The following is a 20835-nucleotide window of genomic DNA, read 5'->3' on the forward strand; positions in this document are numbered from 1 at the left end:
GAATGTAATCTGGGGTAAAAGCACTTGCGTAACTGTTCAGTGGAATCCCATGTCACCTCCCTGATGGTGAAAGCGGAAAATGTTATTGCAACACATGGGAGGAGTCACTGGTGATATTACAGTCACCAGGCTGTTTTCGGACAGTCTGGATGCTGAACTGAGTGAAATGGGCCTCCATCATGCACGTAGGCACGGGTCAGGTTTGTGTGAGCGCCTGGTCTACAGCAGTCAGCCTGTGCTCTGAGTGTGAAAGCTGAGTTAATTCCCAGAATTGCATTCTTCACCGAAGCTCCAGATTATCATCATATACGTTACGTTTTCTGTTTTGAAAACTGTTGGCTGTGGATGATTGAGCTGATTATTGACACTTCCTTATGCCTCAGATGGAAGCAGAGAGATAAGGAAATTACTCCGAACTCCAGTACATATCGGGCTAGGTCCCCGAAGAAGTGAACCCTGTTCTGTTTCCCATGATTCAATTTGTGTTTGTCATCTTTACAATATTCAAAGCCTCATTCAACTTGTTTAAGTTCAAGTCACACTGAATGGTGTGTGGCATAACCAGCAGTGGCTGAACCCAGGGAAGATATCAGTTATATTTTTTAGTTTAGGAGAAGCATGCTTTACTTGCATTTCACCTAACATGAGCACTTGTGGGCAAGAACAGGACAGGCAGAAAGGCAAGGATGGGCAGTAGCAGGCAATGGGGGGAAAATTGCCAAAACTTGCTCCAGAGGGGCAAATGGGCTGGTGCTCCAGCACCATTAGGACCCTATTTGTGCATGAGGCAGGCTGGAAGGAACAAAGGACTGGACCTTGCACACTCTGCTTGTCTCCCTCACCCAGAATGCTGTACACCCCAAAAACACAACACATTTAAAAAATAGATGTCACTTTTTTTGGTAGTGTTCTGTGTTTCAGTGACTGTGGTGGTTGGTTTCCAGGATGTAAAACTCCCCCTCCCTCCCTTTCTTTCTCTCCTCCCCATCTCTCTATCTCAATTCTGCTTTCTATATGTAGTCTGACTATATATACCTTGGTTGCACCTTGAGGGCAATAATGCTTTCAGAGTTTCACAATGGCTTTTACAATGGAATCTGTTTGCTTCCCATAATATATAATAATAATAATAATAATAAAATAATAATAATCATCATTTTGTGAAGATTTGTAAACGCTACGGGGTGGTCATTTTGACACATATTTGAGTTTTACTGGCCAGAAGACAAATAAATGGGAAACCAAGTCATCTTAAATAAAATGACAAAACATTTTGAACAATGTTACAGTTATGCCAACCATTGTTTGGGTTGTTGTTCTGGATGAAGGAGGGATAGTGTACAGCATGAGGGTTGATGTGTGCCATTATGAAAAACCCCCAGTGTGATATTTACTGAAGCAATTCAGGTTGTGCCTTGCTCAAGGGTACAATGGCAGTGTTTCACCTGAGAATTTAACCTATAACCTTGGAGGTGAAAGTCCTGTTCCCTAACTATTATAACACACTGTTGTCCCCAGTGCAGTATATGAGTGCAACCCTGACACAGGTTAAATGACAGCACAGGAATGGAGTGTGGTTTATGCTTGATCGAAAAAAGGATAAGAATGAGTTTAAAAAAAAGATAAGAAAAAAATCCCAGCGGAAGAAGGGGTTTTCAGCACTGACGTTAGCCTGCAGCAGCTGTCATGTCCGTTTAAACAAAGTGAGAAAATGTCTGCAAACCACATCCTTAACCGAAAAAAAATAGTATCAGATGTTACCTGGGACCAAAAGATTAAACAAACTGCGGCAGTGAAGACAGTTCATCAAACTCATTTTTATTTGTCGTTACCCAACTTTATTGTACTTTTGCTAATTGTATATTGGTGTTGTATGTTTTTTTATGTTCTTGCAGTAAAAATGTCACAAAGGGTTATGAATTATGATTAGTAAAGTACAAGCTAAGCAGACCATACTGGTACGTCAATGTATTGATAAAATTGATTACATTTGTAAGGAGGGTGGCTGCCACTTCCTCTACTTGTCGCCAGAGGGCAACATAATCATTGGCTGCTGCTTCCTCCACTGGTGGCCAGAGGGTGACATTGTGATTGTATTTTGTGTTCTGTTGACTTATTGCTTTCACCTATGTTGATCTGTGATTCTTTGCACCTGTGTTCTTCCCTATATTAGTTCTCCCTTCTGTTGTGTTCATTGCTTAGTATTGAGTTTGCCTGCCTCTGTGTAAGTCTCGAGTAAAAACCTGTATTTCTGGAAAAGAAGCCTGCATTAAAAGTTTTCTTTTGAAAAATCTACTTTGTTTGTCAAGCCTCCTCTGCTCTTGGGTCCACCACACTCCTAGTCAAGTGGGTTAGTGGTTAGTGTACAGGACTCCCAGCCAGGAGAATCTGGGTTCAAGCCTCTGTCGGGGAACCACCCATAACAGCAACACTAAGCCAAACATGGACCCAGCAGAGTGTGAACAGCTGCGAACAGCGCTGGTGAGCCAAGGAGCCATGGTGGGGAGACATGAACGGATGCTCCAGCAGATCGTCTCCAACCTGCAGTCCCTCACCGAGGCCTTCCGGCTGACCCCGCAAGGACAGCAACCTCCTACCCCAGGGCAGTGCTCCCTGCCTGCCATCTCCAGAGCGATATGACGGGAATCCAGGGAGGTGCCGGGGGTTTCTGATCCAATGCTCCCTGGCCTTCGAGCTTCAAGCTGCCGAGTTTCCCACTGTCCTACCGCCCAGGGTCCAAGAATAAAAAACCTGATGCTCTCTCTAGGCAGTTTGATCCTCCTGACCTGAATACAGCCCCAGAGCCCATCCTCCCGAGGTCCCGAATAGTGGCACCGGTCCATTGGGGGTATTGAGGCAGTCGTCAGGAGAGTGCAGCAGGAACCAGACCCAGGTAACAGTTCACCAGGCTGCCTCTTTGTTCCTAAGGCTGTACGCTCTAATGTTTTGGAGTGGGGGCATGCTTCACGACTCACTGGGCACCCAGGGGCTGCACGGACCTTGGACTTCCTCAGGAGGCAGTTCTGGTGGTCGAACATGGAGAGGGACGTTCGATCCTTTGTAGCAGCCTGTTCCATCTGTGCCCAAAATAAGAGCTCCAAGCTGTGCCCTCAAGGTATGCTGTACCCCCTTCCCATTCCCTCTCACCCTTGGTCTCACACTCCATGGAATTTGTCACCGGATTACCATCTTCCCAAGGTCATACTGTCATTCTGTTGGTGGTGGACCGGTTCTCAAAGGCCTGTCATTTTATAGCCCTGCCCAAACTCCCCTTGGCTCGAGAGACTGCAGAGATTATGATGCAACATGTCTTCAGATTACACGGTTTCCCCCAGGATATTGTCTCGGATCGGGGTCCCCAGTTCACTTCCCAGTTTTGGAAGGATTTCTGTCGACTCATTGGGGCTTCCGTGAGTCTCTCGTCTGGCTTTCACCCCCAGTCCAACGGTCAGACGGAAAGAGCTAACCAAGAACTGGAGAAGACCCTAAGGTGCCTCGTCGCGACAAATCTGGCATCCTGGAGCAGTCACCTCGTCTGGGTTGAATTTGCACACAACACCTTGCACCACTCTTCCACTGGTATGTCCCCATTTAAGTGTCTGTATGGTTACCAACCCCCCTTGTTCCCTAAGCAGGAGGCAGAGGTAGAGGTGTCGTCGGCAGAGCGGTTGGTGTGTTTTTTTTCTTCTTTTTTTCCAAAACCCGTGCACCGAAACTTCCAAAGTAATAGCACACCATTCCCGATGAAGCCGCTCAATTTGACATATTGCACGTGTATGTGGTGCGAAAACTCTGGGAGGAGTAGCGGTCCAAAAAATGGGTAGAATAATAATAAATATAGCTGCAAGCAGTAATGTGGGGCCCTACGAACACAGCATAGCATGGCACGCCCATCTATTGACATAGACACTATTTATTCAAAGAAAATGTATGAAAGTGCCCAGAGGACCCAAATACCAAAAGAAGCATGTTTTTCCGCTCAACAGTTTCATGGTTACAGTCTTGATTATATGACAGCGCCATCTACCCTGTATTGCGGTCATCTTTTAACCCAGCAAATTTTCTGTCACACATTTACTAGAGATGATTTTGGACAATGTACATATCCGTGCGTGAGGAGATCCAACTTCCGGTTCATGAGAAACATTACTTTTAAATATGAATCTGCATTAGCATAAAGTGCTAACTTTGTCACGCCAAAATCACGCAATTTTTAACGAAACGACTTGTCCTTATCACCCTTGATGGAGAGAATACCCAAGAGTACACATGTGCAATGGTGACGAAGTGTTCATGAGAAGATGAGTTTTAACATAACATAACGTAACGTAAGACGAGAACAAGCCATTCAGCCCAACACTGCTCGTCTATTAAACTGCCACTAAACTGTACTTAATGTTTAGTTTACCTAAAAGCTAAATAGTATCTAACACTGTATCAAGCCGGGCCTTGAATACCCCCAGTGTTTCTGCCTCCACTACATGTCCAGGAAAGCTATTCCACACATTGGCCACTCTCTGTGTGAAAAAATATTTCCTAACGTCTGTGTGAAATTTACCCTTTGCCAGTTTCCATTTATGCCCCCTCGTTCTGCTAACTGAACTCAACTTGAATAATTTCCTGTAGTCACTTTGTTAATCCCTTTAATAAATGTAAAAGTCTCAATCAAATCACCCCTAAGTCTCCTTTTGCTAAGCTTGAAAAGTCCAAGATGCCTCCTGTAATTCCTACTGTCCTCATTTTGATAATGAGTTTGTCATGTGGTGCCTTATCAAATGCTTTTTGAAAATTCAAGTATATAATATCATAAGCCTTGCTCCCATCCAGACACTTGGTAGCTTCCTCAAAGAATGTCATTAGTTTTGTCAGGCATGTCCTTCCCTTGCAGAAACCATGTTGGCTATCCCTCAGGATGTTATTATTTTCAAAAAATAATTCTAGTTTGTCTCTAATGATAGATTCAAGTATTTTACATATTTTAAACTGACAGGCCTGTAGATTCCTGAGTCGGTACGGTCCCCTTTCTTATATATTGGCATTACAATACCCTGTTTCCAGTCATTCAAAATTTCTCCAGTTTCTAAAGACTGTCTAAAAATACTTGCGAGTGGTTTAAAAATGATCTCCCTTAACTCCTTTCATACCCTTGGGTAGAAGCTATCAGGGCCTGCTGCTTTATTTGTCTTTAGTTTATGTAATTTATCTAATACTTCTATATGCTCTATCTCAATATCTGCCAAGACATTCTGAGTATTGAATACGCCTTTCCAGCCTATTAGTAACCTCTTCTCTGGTAAAACTCTCAACAAAGTAGTCATTTAAGGCATCAGCAATATCCTTATTTTTATAAAGAAGTGCTCCATCATTATTTTTAACTTATCTTAACTTTCCTTTTCCTATTGCATTATTGAAAGAAACGTTTAGGATTACTTTTAGCATCATCTGCAATTTGCCTTTCATAGAGCCTTTTGGCTACCCTTTTTTAACCTTAGAACGCATATTACAATACTCAGCCTTATTACTCTCAGTACTGTCATTTTTATATATCTTAAACAGTTTATTCTTTTCCCTCAAACTTGTCTGTATAGCTTTATTCATCCACTGTGGAGACTGCTTTTCCAACGTACTTTTCTGCACCTTTGGAATGAATTTACACTGAGCATCAAGTATAGCCCTTTTGAATCTGCCCCACTTTTCATTCACAGTCTTGCAATCAAGAAGTTGCACCCAGTCTACCTTACTTAATTCCGATCGCATCTTTTTAAAGTTAGCCCGCCTAAAATTTAAAATCCTGGTTAGATGGGGCCCTCTTAGTTTGCCACAATACATCAATTTTATATAAGAGGACAACTGTATCTTGATCCGTCTTGATTCATTTTAATGTTAAGAGGCATTACACTTTGCTGTTATGAAATTTGACCGTGCAGTTTCATGTTTTCTAATACCAGTTGTTTTTCTTTTCATTTTTCAGGGGATTTAACCGAACATGAACCACAACTAAAGGTTACTTCACTGAAAAACATACTTGAGCAAAACCACACATACATAGACAAATAGTATAAATGACTGAATTTAATTGAACAAAATAATCAACGTTCATCTCCGTGGTGAAGCTCCCAAGTCCTCGGGTAAATGTGTAATTTTTCTTTACCTTTCTTTAATTTTATTTGCTGAGTCTCAGAATTGAAATTACAGATTACTGACTTTGTGTTTCCACATCGTCCATAGTCTGTGACTTCTGATCACACACACACACGCACGTACACACACACACACACACACATACACACAGATTGTGTGAGATTGTGGTTTGCCTACAACACAGGAACCAATGTCTTTTCTCAGATAGAGAGATGGGTACATACGATAACGGGAGAATTTAATGAGAGATAATGAGAAGAGAGAGGTAGAAGTCGACACGGTGTGGCTATACACTTTTGGTTCAGGGTGTTTGGACTGTCGGATAGCTGTATTTGATAGAGGTAAGCCTGCTCAACGTGACCGCTTATAGGGGAATGTGGAGCGACAAGGTGTCATCTAATTTGAACAAATAATTTGTTTTAAAAAGCAAATAAAAAAAAACGGATCCCCATAACCTGGGATCCCCAAAGATTTACATAGACTTATTTCGTTTTAAATTAACGCTACTGTTTCTGTTTTTTAAAAAGAATACAAATAATATCATTATGATGATTATGATTGCTTTAGCTGGTTATCGATCATAACACACGGGTCCTTAAGACCACTATCGAAATGAACGGGCTTTGAATTCGCAAGGCTGATCATGAATTTGAACTTAACGTTCTCAAACAAATGAAACTTCTGACTCTCCGGATTCTCGTAGGTGCTGTGCTTTTGAACTATACGCGCTCGTGCAAGTAGGCTAGGCGAAGTCGAGTCTCGACTGTCGAGAATTATTCTCGGTCTTTGTAACAGTAATATATTCCCATTCATGCTTACTTCTAAAGCGAGAGTAATTACATCGGTTCAGTGACATTACAGGGTCACTTGTATAATTGTGTGATGTTAAAATATAGGCGTTTAGGCTAGCTAATAAAATACTGATACCGGTTTATCATCGATATAAAGCGCTATGAAAGAACATTTCATTTTTAGGACATTATCCGAGCACATTGGTGACGCACACTGATGACCTTTTGCTCACAGTAGCTTACGAATCATTTCTTTTGTGTAACTGTGAAACGAAAATGGCAGCTTGCGTACCATAAAACGAGACCGAGTTTACCAAAGCGTAAAATTACAACGTGCGATGTCGGACAGTCCCTAACCATTCAAAGTTGTACTTTCCTGTCTCTTTCCACGAAGATACTGCCTGTAGCGCGTCAGCCACGTGCGTGTCACGGAGCGCAGTTTCCAGAAACGCTGCCTCTGAAAAGTAATTTGGCCGAAAGCTTTTGCATTTTCACAGTAGGGTAATTACTTTGGATGCAGCATGGACAAGCGAGGCCTTCAAGCATATTTGGGCAGTACGAGAGGGTTTATTTTAGATTTAACATGGTAATGACACGATTACACAGAAAAACGCGAACCACTTGCTCAAAGTTGAACCTGATGGAACACACTCCCCACGCAGAGTGGTTGTTTCCTTATCACTGGTTAATCGCATAGCCTACATAAATCCTTTGTTGGGTGGTTTTACAATAAACTATGTTAGCCCATCCATGCCAAACATTGGTTGATGTCAATGTGTAAACTACAAATTGTTTTTGCGATATGTACCAAAACAACACTTGAACATACATGTAACGAAATAAATCTTCTGCGTTCAGAATTGTATTATTGTTATACTATTAGTTGTAATATGCATTTGATAAAATCTGAATGCGCTTTGGTGATTTCAATGACACTCAGTGGCCACTTTATTAGGTACACCTCCTTGTTAATGCAAATAGCCTGCTTTTCCAAACAGTGAATCAAGCATGCAGACATGATGATTTACTTGTTAATCGACCAAACATTAGAACGGGCAAGACGCGTGACCTTATCGCCTTACGGTGAAGCCACACTATACATTACATTACATTATAGGCATTTGGCAGACGCTCTTATCCAGAGCGACGTACAACAAAGTGTATAACCATAACCAGGAACAAGTATGGCGAAACCCCTAGAGAGAAGTACCGGTCCAAGTATAGGGAACAACCGCATAGTTCAACTTGGACCCTGATGGTTAAACTGATTAACACTAACAACGAGAACGGCAACAACGCAATCTATGGAAAAATAAAGATAAATAAAAATACAAGTAGTCGTTAAGACAGTTGATGCGCCTAAGTCACCTATGAAACAGCTGCCTAGTTACAACCCTAAGTTTAGTCATTTACAGGGGGGAAGGGAGGGATGGGGAGAGGTGCAGCCTGAAGAGGTGGGTCTTCAGTCGACGTTTGAAATGGGTCACAGTCTCAGCTGTTCTGACCTCCACAGGGAGGTCATTCCACCATCGTGGGGCCAGAACAGACAGGAGACGTGTTCTATACGCGGCGACGGCCGCCTGGCGCTGCGCCGCGTCCCCGTTTGTGGGCGTGTCACCTATTTTTGACAGACAATTGTGTTCGTTAAATTTTGACCGGGTTTAATGTCGTGTTTCCATGGATGCTGGTGAGAAAATTTTTTTTGACTTTACTTTTTTTTCTTCTGGTGCCCAGGTTGCGCGGCGAAGCTTGTTTGCATCCCACATGTGCAATACAAAGTGTAGGCCTAAATTAGCATTTGGCTATTATTGAGTTTCTAATTAGCAGTCTTAAAAATATATGAATTATTTAAAATCATCATCTGGCACAAATAGTCTATTTAGTATTACTGCGTGGGCCTCCTTAATAGAATAGTATAATTATAAAGTCAGCGTACAATCCCAATCAGTTCCTTTAATCGCTTAATCAGAGTACTGCAAAAAAAATCGTTTCACAATATGATAGCTCGTGGTAAGTCTACCTTTGATGGTTACGACATTATGGCTAATAATCAAATCCTCAATTCAGAATATGAATAGGATTTACACTTCCGGAATCTCACTGTTGAGCTCTATCAGATTCGTTACCGCGACGCGGCGAGGGGGTCAAAGTTGAACTTTGGCCATCTCCCCGCGGCCTCGCCGGGCCGCCGGCAACGCCAACATGCCTAGCGAGGTCTGGCCACCACCTCTCATTCAAAATAAATGGAGGCGGCGGAGCCGCGTATAGTGTGGCTTCACCATTAGACCGTGGTATGATTCTTAGTGCGGTGTGGCTGTTCAAGCATCTCAGAAACTGCCCTCCTGCCTGCTGGGATTTTCAAGCACTACAGTCTAGTTGACTGAGAATGCTGCAATAAACAAAAACATCCATTAAGCCTCAGTTCTGTGGTCGAAAACACCTTGTTAATGAGAGAGGTCAGAGGAGAATGGGCTGACTCAGTCTAACAGCAAGGCCACAAATGCTCAGATAAGAGCTGTTTACGACAGTGGTCAGCAAGGACAACAATTCCCAAGGTATGCTTCCATCACCTTGTTGAATCCATGACATAATGATTCAGACTGTACTGCAGGCAAAAGGGACCCTATCTGGAACTAGATAGGCGTACCTAATAAAGTAGCCATTGAGTGGATTTTTCCTTACATTGCAGGTTGCCCTGGGTTACAGCATCTGCTAAACAAAGTGTAATGTAACATAAGGAGGGAATGTCCATCCCCGGCGACAGGGTTTCTACTGTGATGTTTAATGTTCCATGCATTCTTTTCCTGTGTCTGCTCATTAAGAATGAGTCTGTAGGAGCAGTGATGGGGGTCCCGTGGCTGTCGTCTCTCTTTCTCCTGCTCGCTGTACAGATCCTTCCCGGCCACTCACGGCAAGGTATGGCCACCTGCACCACGCAGAGGAAAACCCAGGCAGTTACACAGATTAGAAGCATTCTCATTCAGAAAACTCATTTTTGTTGTTGTTTTTACCCAACAAGCTGTAATAAGGTGTAGCCCTTCATGGCCAAAGCTAAAAATGCCAGGAAACGTCAAAGATTATGAATTCCACAAGAACTGCCTTTTATCATACTTCCATGTTTCATCCAGGACAGGACTGCAAAGTTTGCCCTGTATCCCTGAAGCCAAAAATCCTTCAGTCCGGTTTCATTCCCTAATGTAATTAGTGTAAATATACAAATTATATGTCAGAGCAGGTTGTGATTTAATGAAAAAACATTTTCTCTGTTGCTCTTCTTCCATAGGCCTGACTTGCACCAACGACTACATCAATAACATCACCTGTATGTGGAACAGCTCAGGAAGTCATCCAGGAGTGCACTGTGTTCTCCAAGGAGAATTAGAAAGACATAATAAACATGTGTAGGGGACCAACATAGAGTTTCATGTTTTTTAGCTGATACCAGTTTATCTACATTTTTGGAACATCAGAAGTGGGCATTGAAAAAAAATGGACAGGGCCTAAATCGTTTGTGCTTATTTGTCACCCAGCAACAGCTGTGATCTAAAGCCCATGGAGGGTCAGGACACCTTACGGAGCTGTCATCTTATATTTAACAAAGAGGAGGTATGTTATAAAATATACATTTTAATGTAGTCGGTAAAAGTATAACCAGTAAAAAGTTAAGGTCATCCGCAAAGTTTAGTGTGTCTACATGAATTTTTGGAGTAATTCATTGTTTACGGCACACGCTGTGTGTCAAGGTCATAGAACTGTGTAAGAACTTATGCAGTTCTGTGGTTGAGGGGTCTTGATTCGGTGGTTTATTGCCAATGCAGTGCAAACATTTGACAGTTTCCAATTGCCCTCTATAATCTTTTTCTTTTCTCTTTTAGGGTTTTAACAGCCGGGATAAATTACCTCTTACAGTAACGTGTGAAAACGACACTGTTGTCAGGTGTGACTACCGGCCAAAACTGCATAGTAAGTACTTTGGCTATATGCAACTGTGCCTAGGAATCTAGGAATCTAGGAAGCTAGGAATGCACAATAACATCAGGGTCATATCAGAAAAACAAAATTCTTTTACTGAGTTTAGCTTCAGGCCCCGTGTCACTGTTTCATTACACAATGAAAGGAGTGTTTAATACATTTTTATTTAAAATTAATCTGAGTTATTGTGACATCTGGTGATGACCACCTCATGGCCAGCTTTTGCGCACTGTAAAGTCTTTTCGGTACTCAGTGGTAAAAAATTAACCCTGCTGGTAAACTCATCATAGACAGTGTGAAGGATTAACTGAGGCCTGTCTTTTGTTGCTGTTGCTTTTCGGCAGTAAAAATGCACCCCCCTGGCAAACCCATTGTCGCCAAGTCAAATGTCTCCTGGAGTCTCAGCAAACTTCCAAAAATGCCCCTCTCCTTTTATTGCGAACTGCAGTACAAACGGTCAGAGCAGCCCTGGGAGGTGAGTGGTGCCGACAGGTGTGTTACTGGAGTGTGCGTGTCACAGGACATCAGTAGGATTTCAGATGAACTCTGACCCGCCCAGCAGCTCCGCCCTGATGATGAAGTTCCCGTTTTCTCTGTTTGTCTGTCCGTGCTTCTGTCTCAGAATGCGGTGTCAAGGAACCTCACGGCCAAACAGATGTCAGTAGAGCTGCCCGAGGACAAGCTTGAAAAGGGACGGCAGTATGAGGCCAGGGTTCGAGTGATGCCATCAGAGCCAAAGAAAGGGGTGTGGAGCAGCTGGAGCCCCACTGCGTCCTGGAGGTCAGAGGTCGGGAGGATCCCTAAAACACGTAATGGCTTAATTCATGTAACCATGACCATTTTGAATGTTTCTATCTTGTAATGTGTAACAGTTATTTTTCAAAAGCAATAACAGTTGAAGGATCAATTAACTCATCTCTGCTTGATGTTTTTCTCTTGTTTATGCAATTGTATTTGATGGCACATCTGCTGAGGCGAGAAGGAGGGCTCTGTGCTCACTCACTTTCTCCACTGTATTTCTCTTCTCCCTCTCCCGTCCCCTCCCCCCTTTCTCCCTCACCCCTCACTCTCTCTAGCCTCGCCCTCAGTGTCTTTCCCAGGTCTGGGCCCAGAACTGCAGGTGACTCTGGGGCTGGTGACTGCTGCTGTTGCCCTTCTGGTCCTGATCACCTGCAAATTCCACAGAGCCGGCTGGTGAGCAGTGGGGAGGGGCTCATATGGGAAAGTGACATCACGCAAAGTCAACATGTCACACTGCATCTGTGGGGAGATCATGCATCGTTGATTCAGTACTTGTGACACGTCAGTGATAGTACTCTAGGATATTAGAGGGTCACATGCTGATAGGATGGTCTTGATGCACATGCTCAGTAAAGATGTGGGACACATTTTGCAGTGTTTCCCTGCTCATTATTTATTGTTTTCCAGGGTTTACAACCTGAAACTACAACATGTGCCAAACCCCTCTACCTACTTCCAGTCCTTAAATTCTGTCCATGGAGGGAATTTCCAGGTAAATCACGAAGGTTGTATCTCTGGAGCATAAACTGGTGGTTTTTAGATTAAGTATTTTTAATTGAAATGCACTCAGGGTCACCAGCTAAATTCCTAATACGTGTTTAACTGATGGCTGGATTTCGCTGATGCAGTGTTTAATGATTTTTTGGTGTGTAAAAACAGCAACTGTGTGTTGTGAGGCACTACACTTAGGTAATAGGGCAATTCATTTTAGTCTTAAGGTTTTTCTTTAAATTAAGCTGAAAGCGTTGTTCGCATGATTTCAAATTTATCAAATCGATCAGTCCTGACGAACCTTACGAAGTCACGCCGGGAAATTACCTTTGATGCGTGACGCAATAGGTGGAAGACAAACAGCTCTGCTATTGCACCTTTTGGTTGAAAAGATGATAGGAATGGACAGCACTGAAATTTGATTCTGAATCGAAGGTCATTATCAATGACTCAGATGACACAGAACATGTGTAGAAGACATAGTCGCTGATTATAAGACCACAATACAGCTGTTCACATTTGAGCCAGAGGTGATTGGAGTTGTACGATTCTTCCCAAAGCCAACAACGAGAGCACTTTCTGGGAAATTAGCTTTTTTGCCCACATTCATACCAGACGACTGATACCGATTGTGCGTGCATCCAGTACATCGATATTAGACAATATGGGCTGCATGCTAACAGTTTTAGCTCTATCAATGGCTGCAGATGGACAGCACTATCTAGCTTAGGTCCTACCTTAGGATCCCCTCTAATCCACCTCTAGCAAGTGAATTAGTCTAGCGTCATATTTTGATTTAACCCGTTTTGCATTAGCGTTGTCGCAATAACTATCGTATGCGCATCAAGCATAGGCTAATTCTTTAATGGAAAAAGGGCTAGCTGTAGCTAATTTGACAGTATCTAATTTCCTAATTCTATCACATCACAAAATATGATGTAGGTGATCATTCCAAAGATTGATTTGATCTTTTACAGCTTATTTCTTGCCTTTATTTCAATAAAAGTATGCTTATTAACATTGTGAATCATAAAATACGAATCTGTTCATTGTTCAGTCTCCTGTTTCTCTATTCTGTCCTGTCCAGAAATGGCTGAGTCCCAGGTTTGCCCCAGAATCCTTTGATGTCCCTCAGAGCTTTGAGGACATCTCCGCTGTTGAGGTGTTCAAAGCCAAGGACGTCACCACCCTGTTCTACAGCAAGCACGCAAGTGACCCCAGAGAGAAGTGCGATAGCAGCTCCAAGCCCCCCAGCTCCTACAGTGTGGAGGTCTGTCCAGTGTACTCTGGCTACAAATCTGGGGTGGTGCACTCTGGGGAGGAAGTTGGTGGGGAAGGGGTGGAACTTGAAAATACCCCCCTCCAAGTCAGCTACTGTGAGGTCCGTACTGATCGCTAGATGGAGGAATGAGAACAGGACAGCTGGATCCTGGCTGCATGGAGCAGAATGAGAAGGAGGAGGAGGAAGAGGAAGAGGAGGGTGAAATTGAGAATGGTCCAAAGGTAATGGACACTCTTCCTCCTCTAACCATCCTCCCCTTTACACTACTTGTTCCTGCGACCCCCTCTCTCATCCCTCTACCCCCTCACCTTCCCAGTACCCCTTTGTTGCCCTTCCCCTTTCACGATTTTGACTCAAATATAGCTCCTGGTAGCAGTAACACCTCAGGACCATTGGAGGGAGCTCTTGGTAGATCCCCCTTTGCAGAACTTGAGCCCTCCAGTGGTGACTATATGTCAGTGCAGAGTGCCCGCTGTAACAACTCCCTTTGAGTTTTTTTTCTCAGTTCATAAAGGGACACTTCATCCAAAAATGAAATTAAGGTGTCTTTCCACTTTCCCAGAGTACTATCTATACATCCAGATAGTTCTGCTAGAGTTTTCTAGATATCGGCTTTAGCTCATCCTGGTGCAATGGAGCTCAACGGGTCCCTAACATTTGTGGCCTCAAAAGCACCGGAAATTGACACTTGAAAAACCCAGAACAACATCTCTTTCCAAATATAATGCCACAGTTACTCATGAATACCCACAGAGCTTAATTTCTGCTCGGTTTCATCAACAAGACCAGGTCAAAACCTAGTATATGGCTGGATCTGGCGACCAATGGTGTAACTTCACCATAAATGGTGTAACTTCATCACTCAGTTACAGACATTTGTGTTTATAGGGCTGGACCCGCTGTTGCGGTCCAGCCAAAAATGTTGACACAATGTTTTAAAACAACATTGACACTGTGCCCCAGAATACTGGTGTGCTTTGGTTGAGATTTTGCACGAATATACACAGTTGGCATACTTCGTAGAAAGTAGTTTTCGGTGAAACATTTCACAAATTAAGCTCTTTGGGTGTTTGTAAGTAACCACTGCATTATATTTGGAATGCGATGTTGCTGTTCAGTTTTTCGGGTGTAATTATTTGGTGCTCTGAGCACCACAAACCCATTGAGGTCCATTGTATCAGGGTGAGCTGCAGTAGATATCTAAAAGATTTGTCAAATGTCTGCAAAATTATCTGGATAAATACACAGTACTCTGGGTAAGTGGAAACATACTTTAATTTTTATTTTTTGGGTGAACTGCTCACTTCACAAGGGGCTACTCATCTAATTTGAATCCTTGTGTGCAGATTGGTACCAAGCTCATCATTTTATGTAGCTTTATTTGGTGATGCTGCTTTGAAGCCGTAAGCTATTATTAGTGCAGAACCATGTAAACATGACAAGGTGGCTCCTTGCTGCATATTGATGGATATTACGGGGAAAGATCCAGCATACGGAAGCCAGCTCTGTGTATTGTTTGTTGTAAGAAACTGTCATTTAGCTGCAGCAAATGCAAGTTCAGTCATGCCACACTATATTTCCCCAATCAGTATACAATTTCAAGGGCACCATTACCACTATAGAAATGTATTATTTATGGTTGTCAGTATATTAGAAATTTAAATGTATTTTTTTCCAATGGAACATGGTGGCTTGTATACCTTAAACTATACCGTCTCAGGAACTACATAAAATAAATAATCCATATTAGTAAATTGTAATGTTTTTCAGTTGGTCTCAGGTATGAAAGAAAAACTGTTGTTCTTTTATACTTGTAATTTTGTAGTTTTGGGGGGTATTTAAATATTGTAGTATTAGCCTACAATATACATACATACATACATACATACATACATACATACCAAATACATAAAATGGTATTTGGTATTGACTGCCTGTTTCTCTCTTTTTGTACTTGTTCTTAAACATTTTGTTTTTGTGTGCTTTCCTATTTATTCCGTAGGCCACATAATTTCCTATTTATTCCGTAGGCCACATAATTTACGCTGAATTCTGACGACTCATTTTCCGAAATTTTTAATATTGTATAACACCTTTGCTGCTTGTAGCAGATTGCTGTAAGAGATGTGCTCTGACAGTTTATATGAATAAAGGATTTATAAATAAACATGTGCACTTCTTTCCTTATCTTTTAAACCAGTTAGAAATGAAGAGCAGATCTAATTATTATAGTTGCAAAAAGTAAGTGAAGGAGCGGTACACGGACAAAGACAATGGCCCAAAAGGTGCTTTTTGGAATGCGGAGGAAGGCCGTGCAAGGCTGCAACATGTAGGTTCAGCACATTTTATTTTTTGCCACGTTTGAATAAAGGCTTTTCACTTTACCATTAAGAGTACCTTGGATTCATACTTGTTTGCCACTTGTACTTTGTCACAATTTTGACTGGCAAACCCCTTTTTTTGATGCATTCATTTTTTTAGCTGTCACGATTTGTGAGTGCATGTCGTAACTTCCGCCATTGTGGCTTTTTGTCTTTTTCCACCACCTTGCTATGCGATCACAAAAACATTAATGAAAGGGCTTGTTTAGTTTAGAAGTGGACAGAAGGGAAGAGTAAGTAGGGAGATAAACGTTTGCTGTTTCAGCGGAAAACTCAAGTTGAAGTGCAGGCTCATGCAAATGAGGTTTTAACAACAGGAAATGTGAATAGTATGTCAGGGAGAACCCCTTTGCGTCTGCTTTTTGGTTAGAACGCTGCTGTTTTGCGAATCGCTCGCTGAAGGTTTATTGGCAGTTCTGCGGAACCCAGTGGACACTTTGGGTCGGAATAAGTCTGAGGTTTGTTTGGGTGCGAGTTCTGTCCTGTCTAAGGAGTGAAGACCCACTTCTATGTGTCAGTCACAGGAGGCACGCAGACCCACTCAGACTCAGTCCAAGTATCTGTTTTGCTTATGTCCATTGGATTGAATCATTTTCAGGTCTTCAAGGCCAGATAAGAGAGTGTCGATATGTGATAAGAGTCCATGCTGGCACCGAACCTGCCGCTGAAGGAGGTGAATGAGAAAAACAGGGGCGTGTAGGGTGCGCCGTTGGAATTTTCAGAAAAAAGAAGGTCCAACACTGCTGGTGTAATGACTCTGTCAGAATGGCCAGTGGGGCCTTACCTGTGTCCGTCAGTCTATGCCTACATTTACTGCAAGAGCACCTGTGGTGGCCCTTCAGCTAATGAAAACAAAAGATAACAGTCATCACACTGAAATACAGGCTGACAGATGTAGCTGCTCTGGTAACACTTTCTTTCAATGGTATAACTAAGCACTACATAGTCATTCATGAACGTTTATGCCAATTTACACAAACTGGAATATAGTGTGTGTCACTTGGTATGTCAGGGTAAGGTCACTTGCTGCATTGGTGGTCACATAACATACCTTGATATTTGTGGTTATTGTAATATTTATAAAATACAGTAAATGTTATGGACCCAAACAAGAACTGTACACTGATAAGAACAAGTTGCAATATAACAAAATGATTCATAAATAAAACCGAAGTAACAGTAGTTTTTTTTAATTCTAAGTTATCAATTTTTTTAAAGTCTTGATTGATAAGATCTTTTAAATGTCAAGTTAGACTGTGGTGTGTGACACATACACGCAAAAAAATGTTTTTCCCGTATCTGTGGCAGTTAGCAGCATGCAGTGTTAACAGTGACGATTACCTGATGCTATTCTGTGATAGATAAAAGGTCAGCTCTGTGAGTCTTGTGATCTGCAGTAACCTGTGTACATTAACCAAAGCACCGTCTGCTGTCAATGAAAACTATGTTACAGCTGAAATGATGCTGTTTTATACCTGACCTGCAGAAGAATTTTCATATAGGTCACTTTCATTTTCTCAATGGGAAGATGAACTCAAAGATTAGCATACATACATAAACACACACACACACACACACACACACACACACCATAGTCTGTAAGTATTTGGTTAGTGACACAGTGAAGTGACATTGCTGCTGGCAATCCTCCATCCGTGGGCAATAACCTGTAGATACTGACACTGAGCAGCTATGTAAATATGTACCAGGTTTATTTAAACCATGATTGCCTAAGTTGGAGCCTAGCAGAAGACCTGCTGATGTGGTCATTAGTTGTCCCACACCATCTGAACATTAGTAGTCTATAATTCATCAGTTCCACACCCATTGACAGCACCATGTAAAATGCGCAGGTTTATTGAATCCTGCAGGTGAGACTCACTTGCATTGGCAGTTACTCAGTACCATCTGTTCTGTTCTATCCAGGGTATTTTCTGTTTGGTGGTATCAACTGCATCTTGCCTTTTCTTTGTCGTCCTCTAGTGGTTAGTTAAACGTTGCAGGAAAAAATAATAGCGTGAAATGTAGGACAGGCCTACATGTTGCAGTTATTAGACAGTGGGCCAGTTGGTATTGGTCCAGCTCACTGTTCTTTTCTGAAAAGAAATCCCATAGTTAAAGGGGAAGCGAAGCCACATCAAAGGAGCTGCTTCCTGTAGCAAACTCACCCCACAAAAAAGTCTGCTCCTTTGCTTCCTGTTGCCAAACCCCAAAGCTTCACTGAAATCATCCCTTTTCACCACAGACTGCAAAGAAATTCATTATTCATTTACAAGTTAGATGGTTCACACACACACACACACACACACACACACACACACGCGCACACACACACACACACACGCACACACATACACACACACACACACACACACACAGAAAACAGGAAGATCAATATCAACTTGTCATTGTCAGTTAATTTATTTTTATTAGCTTCATATCTGAGAATAAATGCTAAATATAACAGGATTGTTTTAACAGTAGTTAAAATAATGCACAGTGAAGGAACTTTTCATTCAAATGAGCTGTCAGAGAGTACGTCTGGTATTAGCAGTACACGTTTACATGATTGCAAATGTATAAAAACTGAACACAAATAATCTGGACAAAATTGAATTCTATGTCAAAAGAGAACAGCCTTCCATCAGCATTTCACATTTAAGGAGACCTTACACAAGTATCAGGGTGAGCTGCAGTAGATATCTAAAAGACTTGTCAAATGTCTGCAAAATTATCTGGATAAATACACAGTACTCTGGGTAAGTGGAAACATACCTTAATTTGTATTTTTTGGGTGACCTACTCACTTCACAAGGGGCTGCTCATCTAATTTGAATCCTTGTGTGCAGATTGGTACCAAGCTCATCATTTTATGTAGCTTTATTTGGGGATGCTGCTTTGAAGCCCTTAGCTATTATTAGTGCAGAACCATGTAAACATGACAAGGTGGCTCCTTGCTGCATATTGATGGATATTATGGGGAAAGATCCAGCATACGGAAGCCAGCTCTGTGTATTGTTTGTTGTAAGGAACTGTCATTTAGCTGCAGCAAATGCAAGTTCAGTAATGCCGCACTATATTTCCCCAATCAGTATACAATTTCAAGGGCAACCATTACCACTATAGAAATGTATTATTTGTGGTTGTCAGTATATTAGAAATTTAAATGTATTTTTTTCCAATGGAACATGGTGGCTTGTATACCTTAAACTATACCGTCTCAGGAACTACATAAAATAAATAATCCATATTAGTAAATTGTAATGTTTTTCAGTTGGTCTCAGGTATGAAAGAAAAACTGTTGTTCTTTTATACTTGTAATTTTGTAGTTTTGGGGGGTATTTAAATATTGTAGTATTAGCCTACAATATACATACATACATACATACCAAATACATAAAATGGTATTTGGTATTGACTGCCTGTTTCTCTCTTTTTGTACTTGTTCTTAAACATTTTGTTTTTGTGTGCTTTCCTATTTATTCCGTAGGCCACATAATTTCCTATTTATTCCGTAGGCCACATAATTTACGCTGAATTCTGACGACTCATTTTCCGAAATTTTTAATATTGTATAACACCTTTGCTGCTTGTAGCAGATTGCTGTAAGAGATGTGCTCTGACAGTTTATATGAATAAAGGATTTATAAATAAACATGTGCACTCCTTTCCTTATCTTTTAAACCAGTTAGAAATGAAGAGCAGATCTAATTATTATAGTTGCAAAAAGTAAGTGAAGGAGCGGTACACGGACAAAGACAATGGCCCAAAAGGTGCTTTTTGGAATGCGGAGGAAGGCCGTGCAAGGCTGCAACATGTAGGTTCAGCACATTTTATTTTTTGCCACATTTGAATAAAGGCTTTTCACTTTACCATTAAGAGTACCTTGGATTCATACTTGTTTGCCACTTGTACTTTGTCACAATTTTGACTGGCAAACCCCTTTTTTTGATGCATTCATTTTTTTAGCTGTCACGATTTGTGAGTGCATGTCGTAACTTCCGCCATTGTGGCTTTTTGTCTTTTTCCACCACCTTGCTATGCGATCACAAAAACATTAATGAAAGGGCTTGTTTAGTTTAGAAGTGAACAGAAGAGAAGAGTAAGTAGGGAGATAAACGTTTGCTGTTTCAGCGGAAAACTCAAGTTGAAGTGCAGGCTCATGCAAATGAGGTTTTAACAACAGGAAATGTGAATAGTATGTCAGGGAGAACCCCTTTGCGTCTGCTTTTTGGTTAGAACGCTGCTGTTTTGCGAATCGCTCGCTGAAGGTTTATTGGCAGTTCTGCGGAACCCAGTGGACACTTTGGGTCGGAATAAGTCTGAGGTTTGTTTGGGTGCGAGTTCTGTCCTGTCTAAGGAGTGAAGACCCACTTCTATGTGTCAGTCACAGGAGGCACGCAGACCCACTCAGACTCAGTCCAAGTATCTGTTTTGCTTATGTCCATTGGATTGAATCATTTTCAGGTCTTCAAGGCCAGATAAGAGAGTGTCGATATGTGATAAGAGTCCATGCTGGCACCGAACCTGCCGCTGAAGGAGGTGAATGAGAAAAACAGGGGCGTGTAGGGTGCGCCGTTGGAATTTTCAGAAAAAAGAAGGTCCAACACTGCTGGTGTAATGACTCTGTCAGAATGGCCAGTGGGGCCTTACCTGTGTCCGTCAGTCTACGTGTTCAGTCTATGCCTACATTTACTGCAAGAGCACCTGTGGTGGCCCTTCAGCTAATGAAAACAAAAGATAACTGTTAAATGTA

General features: G+C 41.8%; 1 protein-coding gene across 1 annotated transcript; it reads left to right on the top strand.

Annotated features, from left to right (window-relative positions):
- Window positions 1-6280: 6280 nt before the first annotated feature.
- LOC135244081 (interleukin-2 receptor subunit beta-like) lies at window positions 6281-15865 on the top strand. The gene is made up of 11 exons (XM_064316280.1): window positions 6281-6482; window positions 9755-9848; window positions 10216-10333; window positions 10463-10538; window positions 10808-10895; window positions 11249-11379; window positions 11527-11713; window positions 11981-12098; window positions 12333-12417; window positions 13504-13801; window positions 13834-15865. The coding sequence occupies exons 2-11, from the start codon at window positions 9776-9778 to the stop codon at window positions 14187-14189; spliced, it is 1530 nt and encodes a 509-aa protein (XP_064172350.1). The 5' UTR covers window positions 6281-6482; window positions 9755-9775; the 3' UTR covers window positions 14190-15865.
- The last annotated feature ends 4970 nt before the right edge of the window (window positions 15866-20835 follow it).

This window comes from Anguilla rostrata, chromosome 17, assembly GCF_018555375.3.
Source record: "Anguilla rostrata isolate EN2019 chromosome 17, ASM1855537v3, whole genome shotgun sequence".
Classification (NCBI taxonomy): Eukaryota; Metazoa; Chordata; class Actinopteri; order Anguilliformes; family Anguillidae; genus Anguilla; species Anguilla rostrata.

What these genes read in the sequence shown, in the direction of transcription:
- LOC135244081 (XM_064316280.1), top strand. Translation starts at nt 9,776, where the DNA reads ATGGGGGTCCCGTGGCTGTCGTCTCTCTTTCTCCTGCTCGCTGTACAG. An exon ending in GAAAGACATAATAAACATGT is followed by an intron (nt 10,334 to 10,462) that starts GTAGGGGACCAA and finishes TTTGTCACCCAG; the next exon opens with CAACAGCTGTGATCTAAAGC. An exon ending in TTATATTTAACAAAGAGGAG is followed by an intron (nt 10,539 to 10,807) that starts GTATGTTATAAA and finishes TTTCTCTTTTAG; the next exon opens with GGTTTTAACAGCCGGGATAA.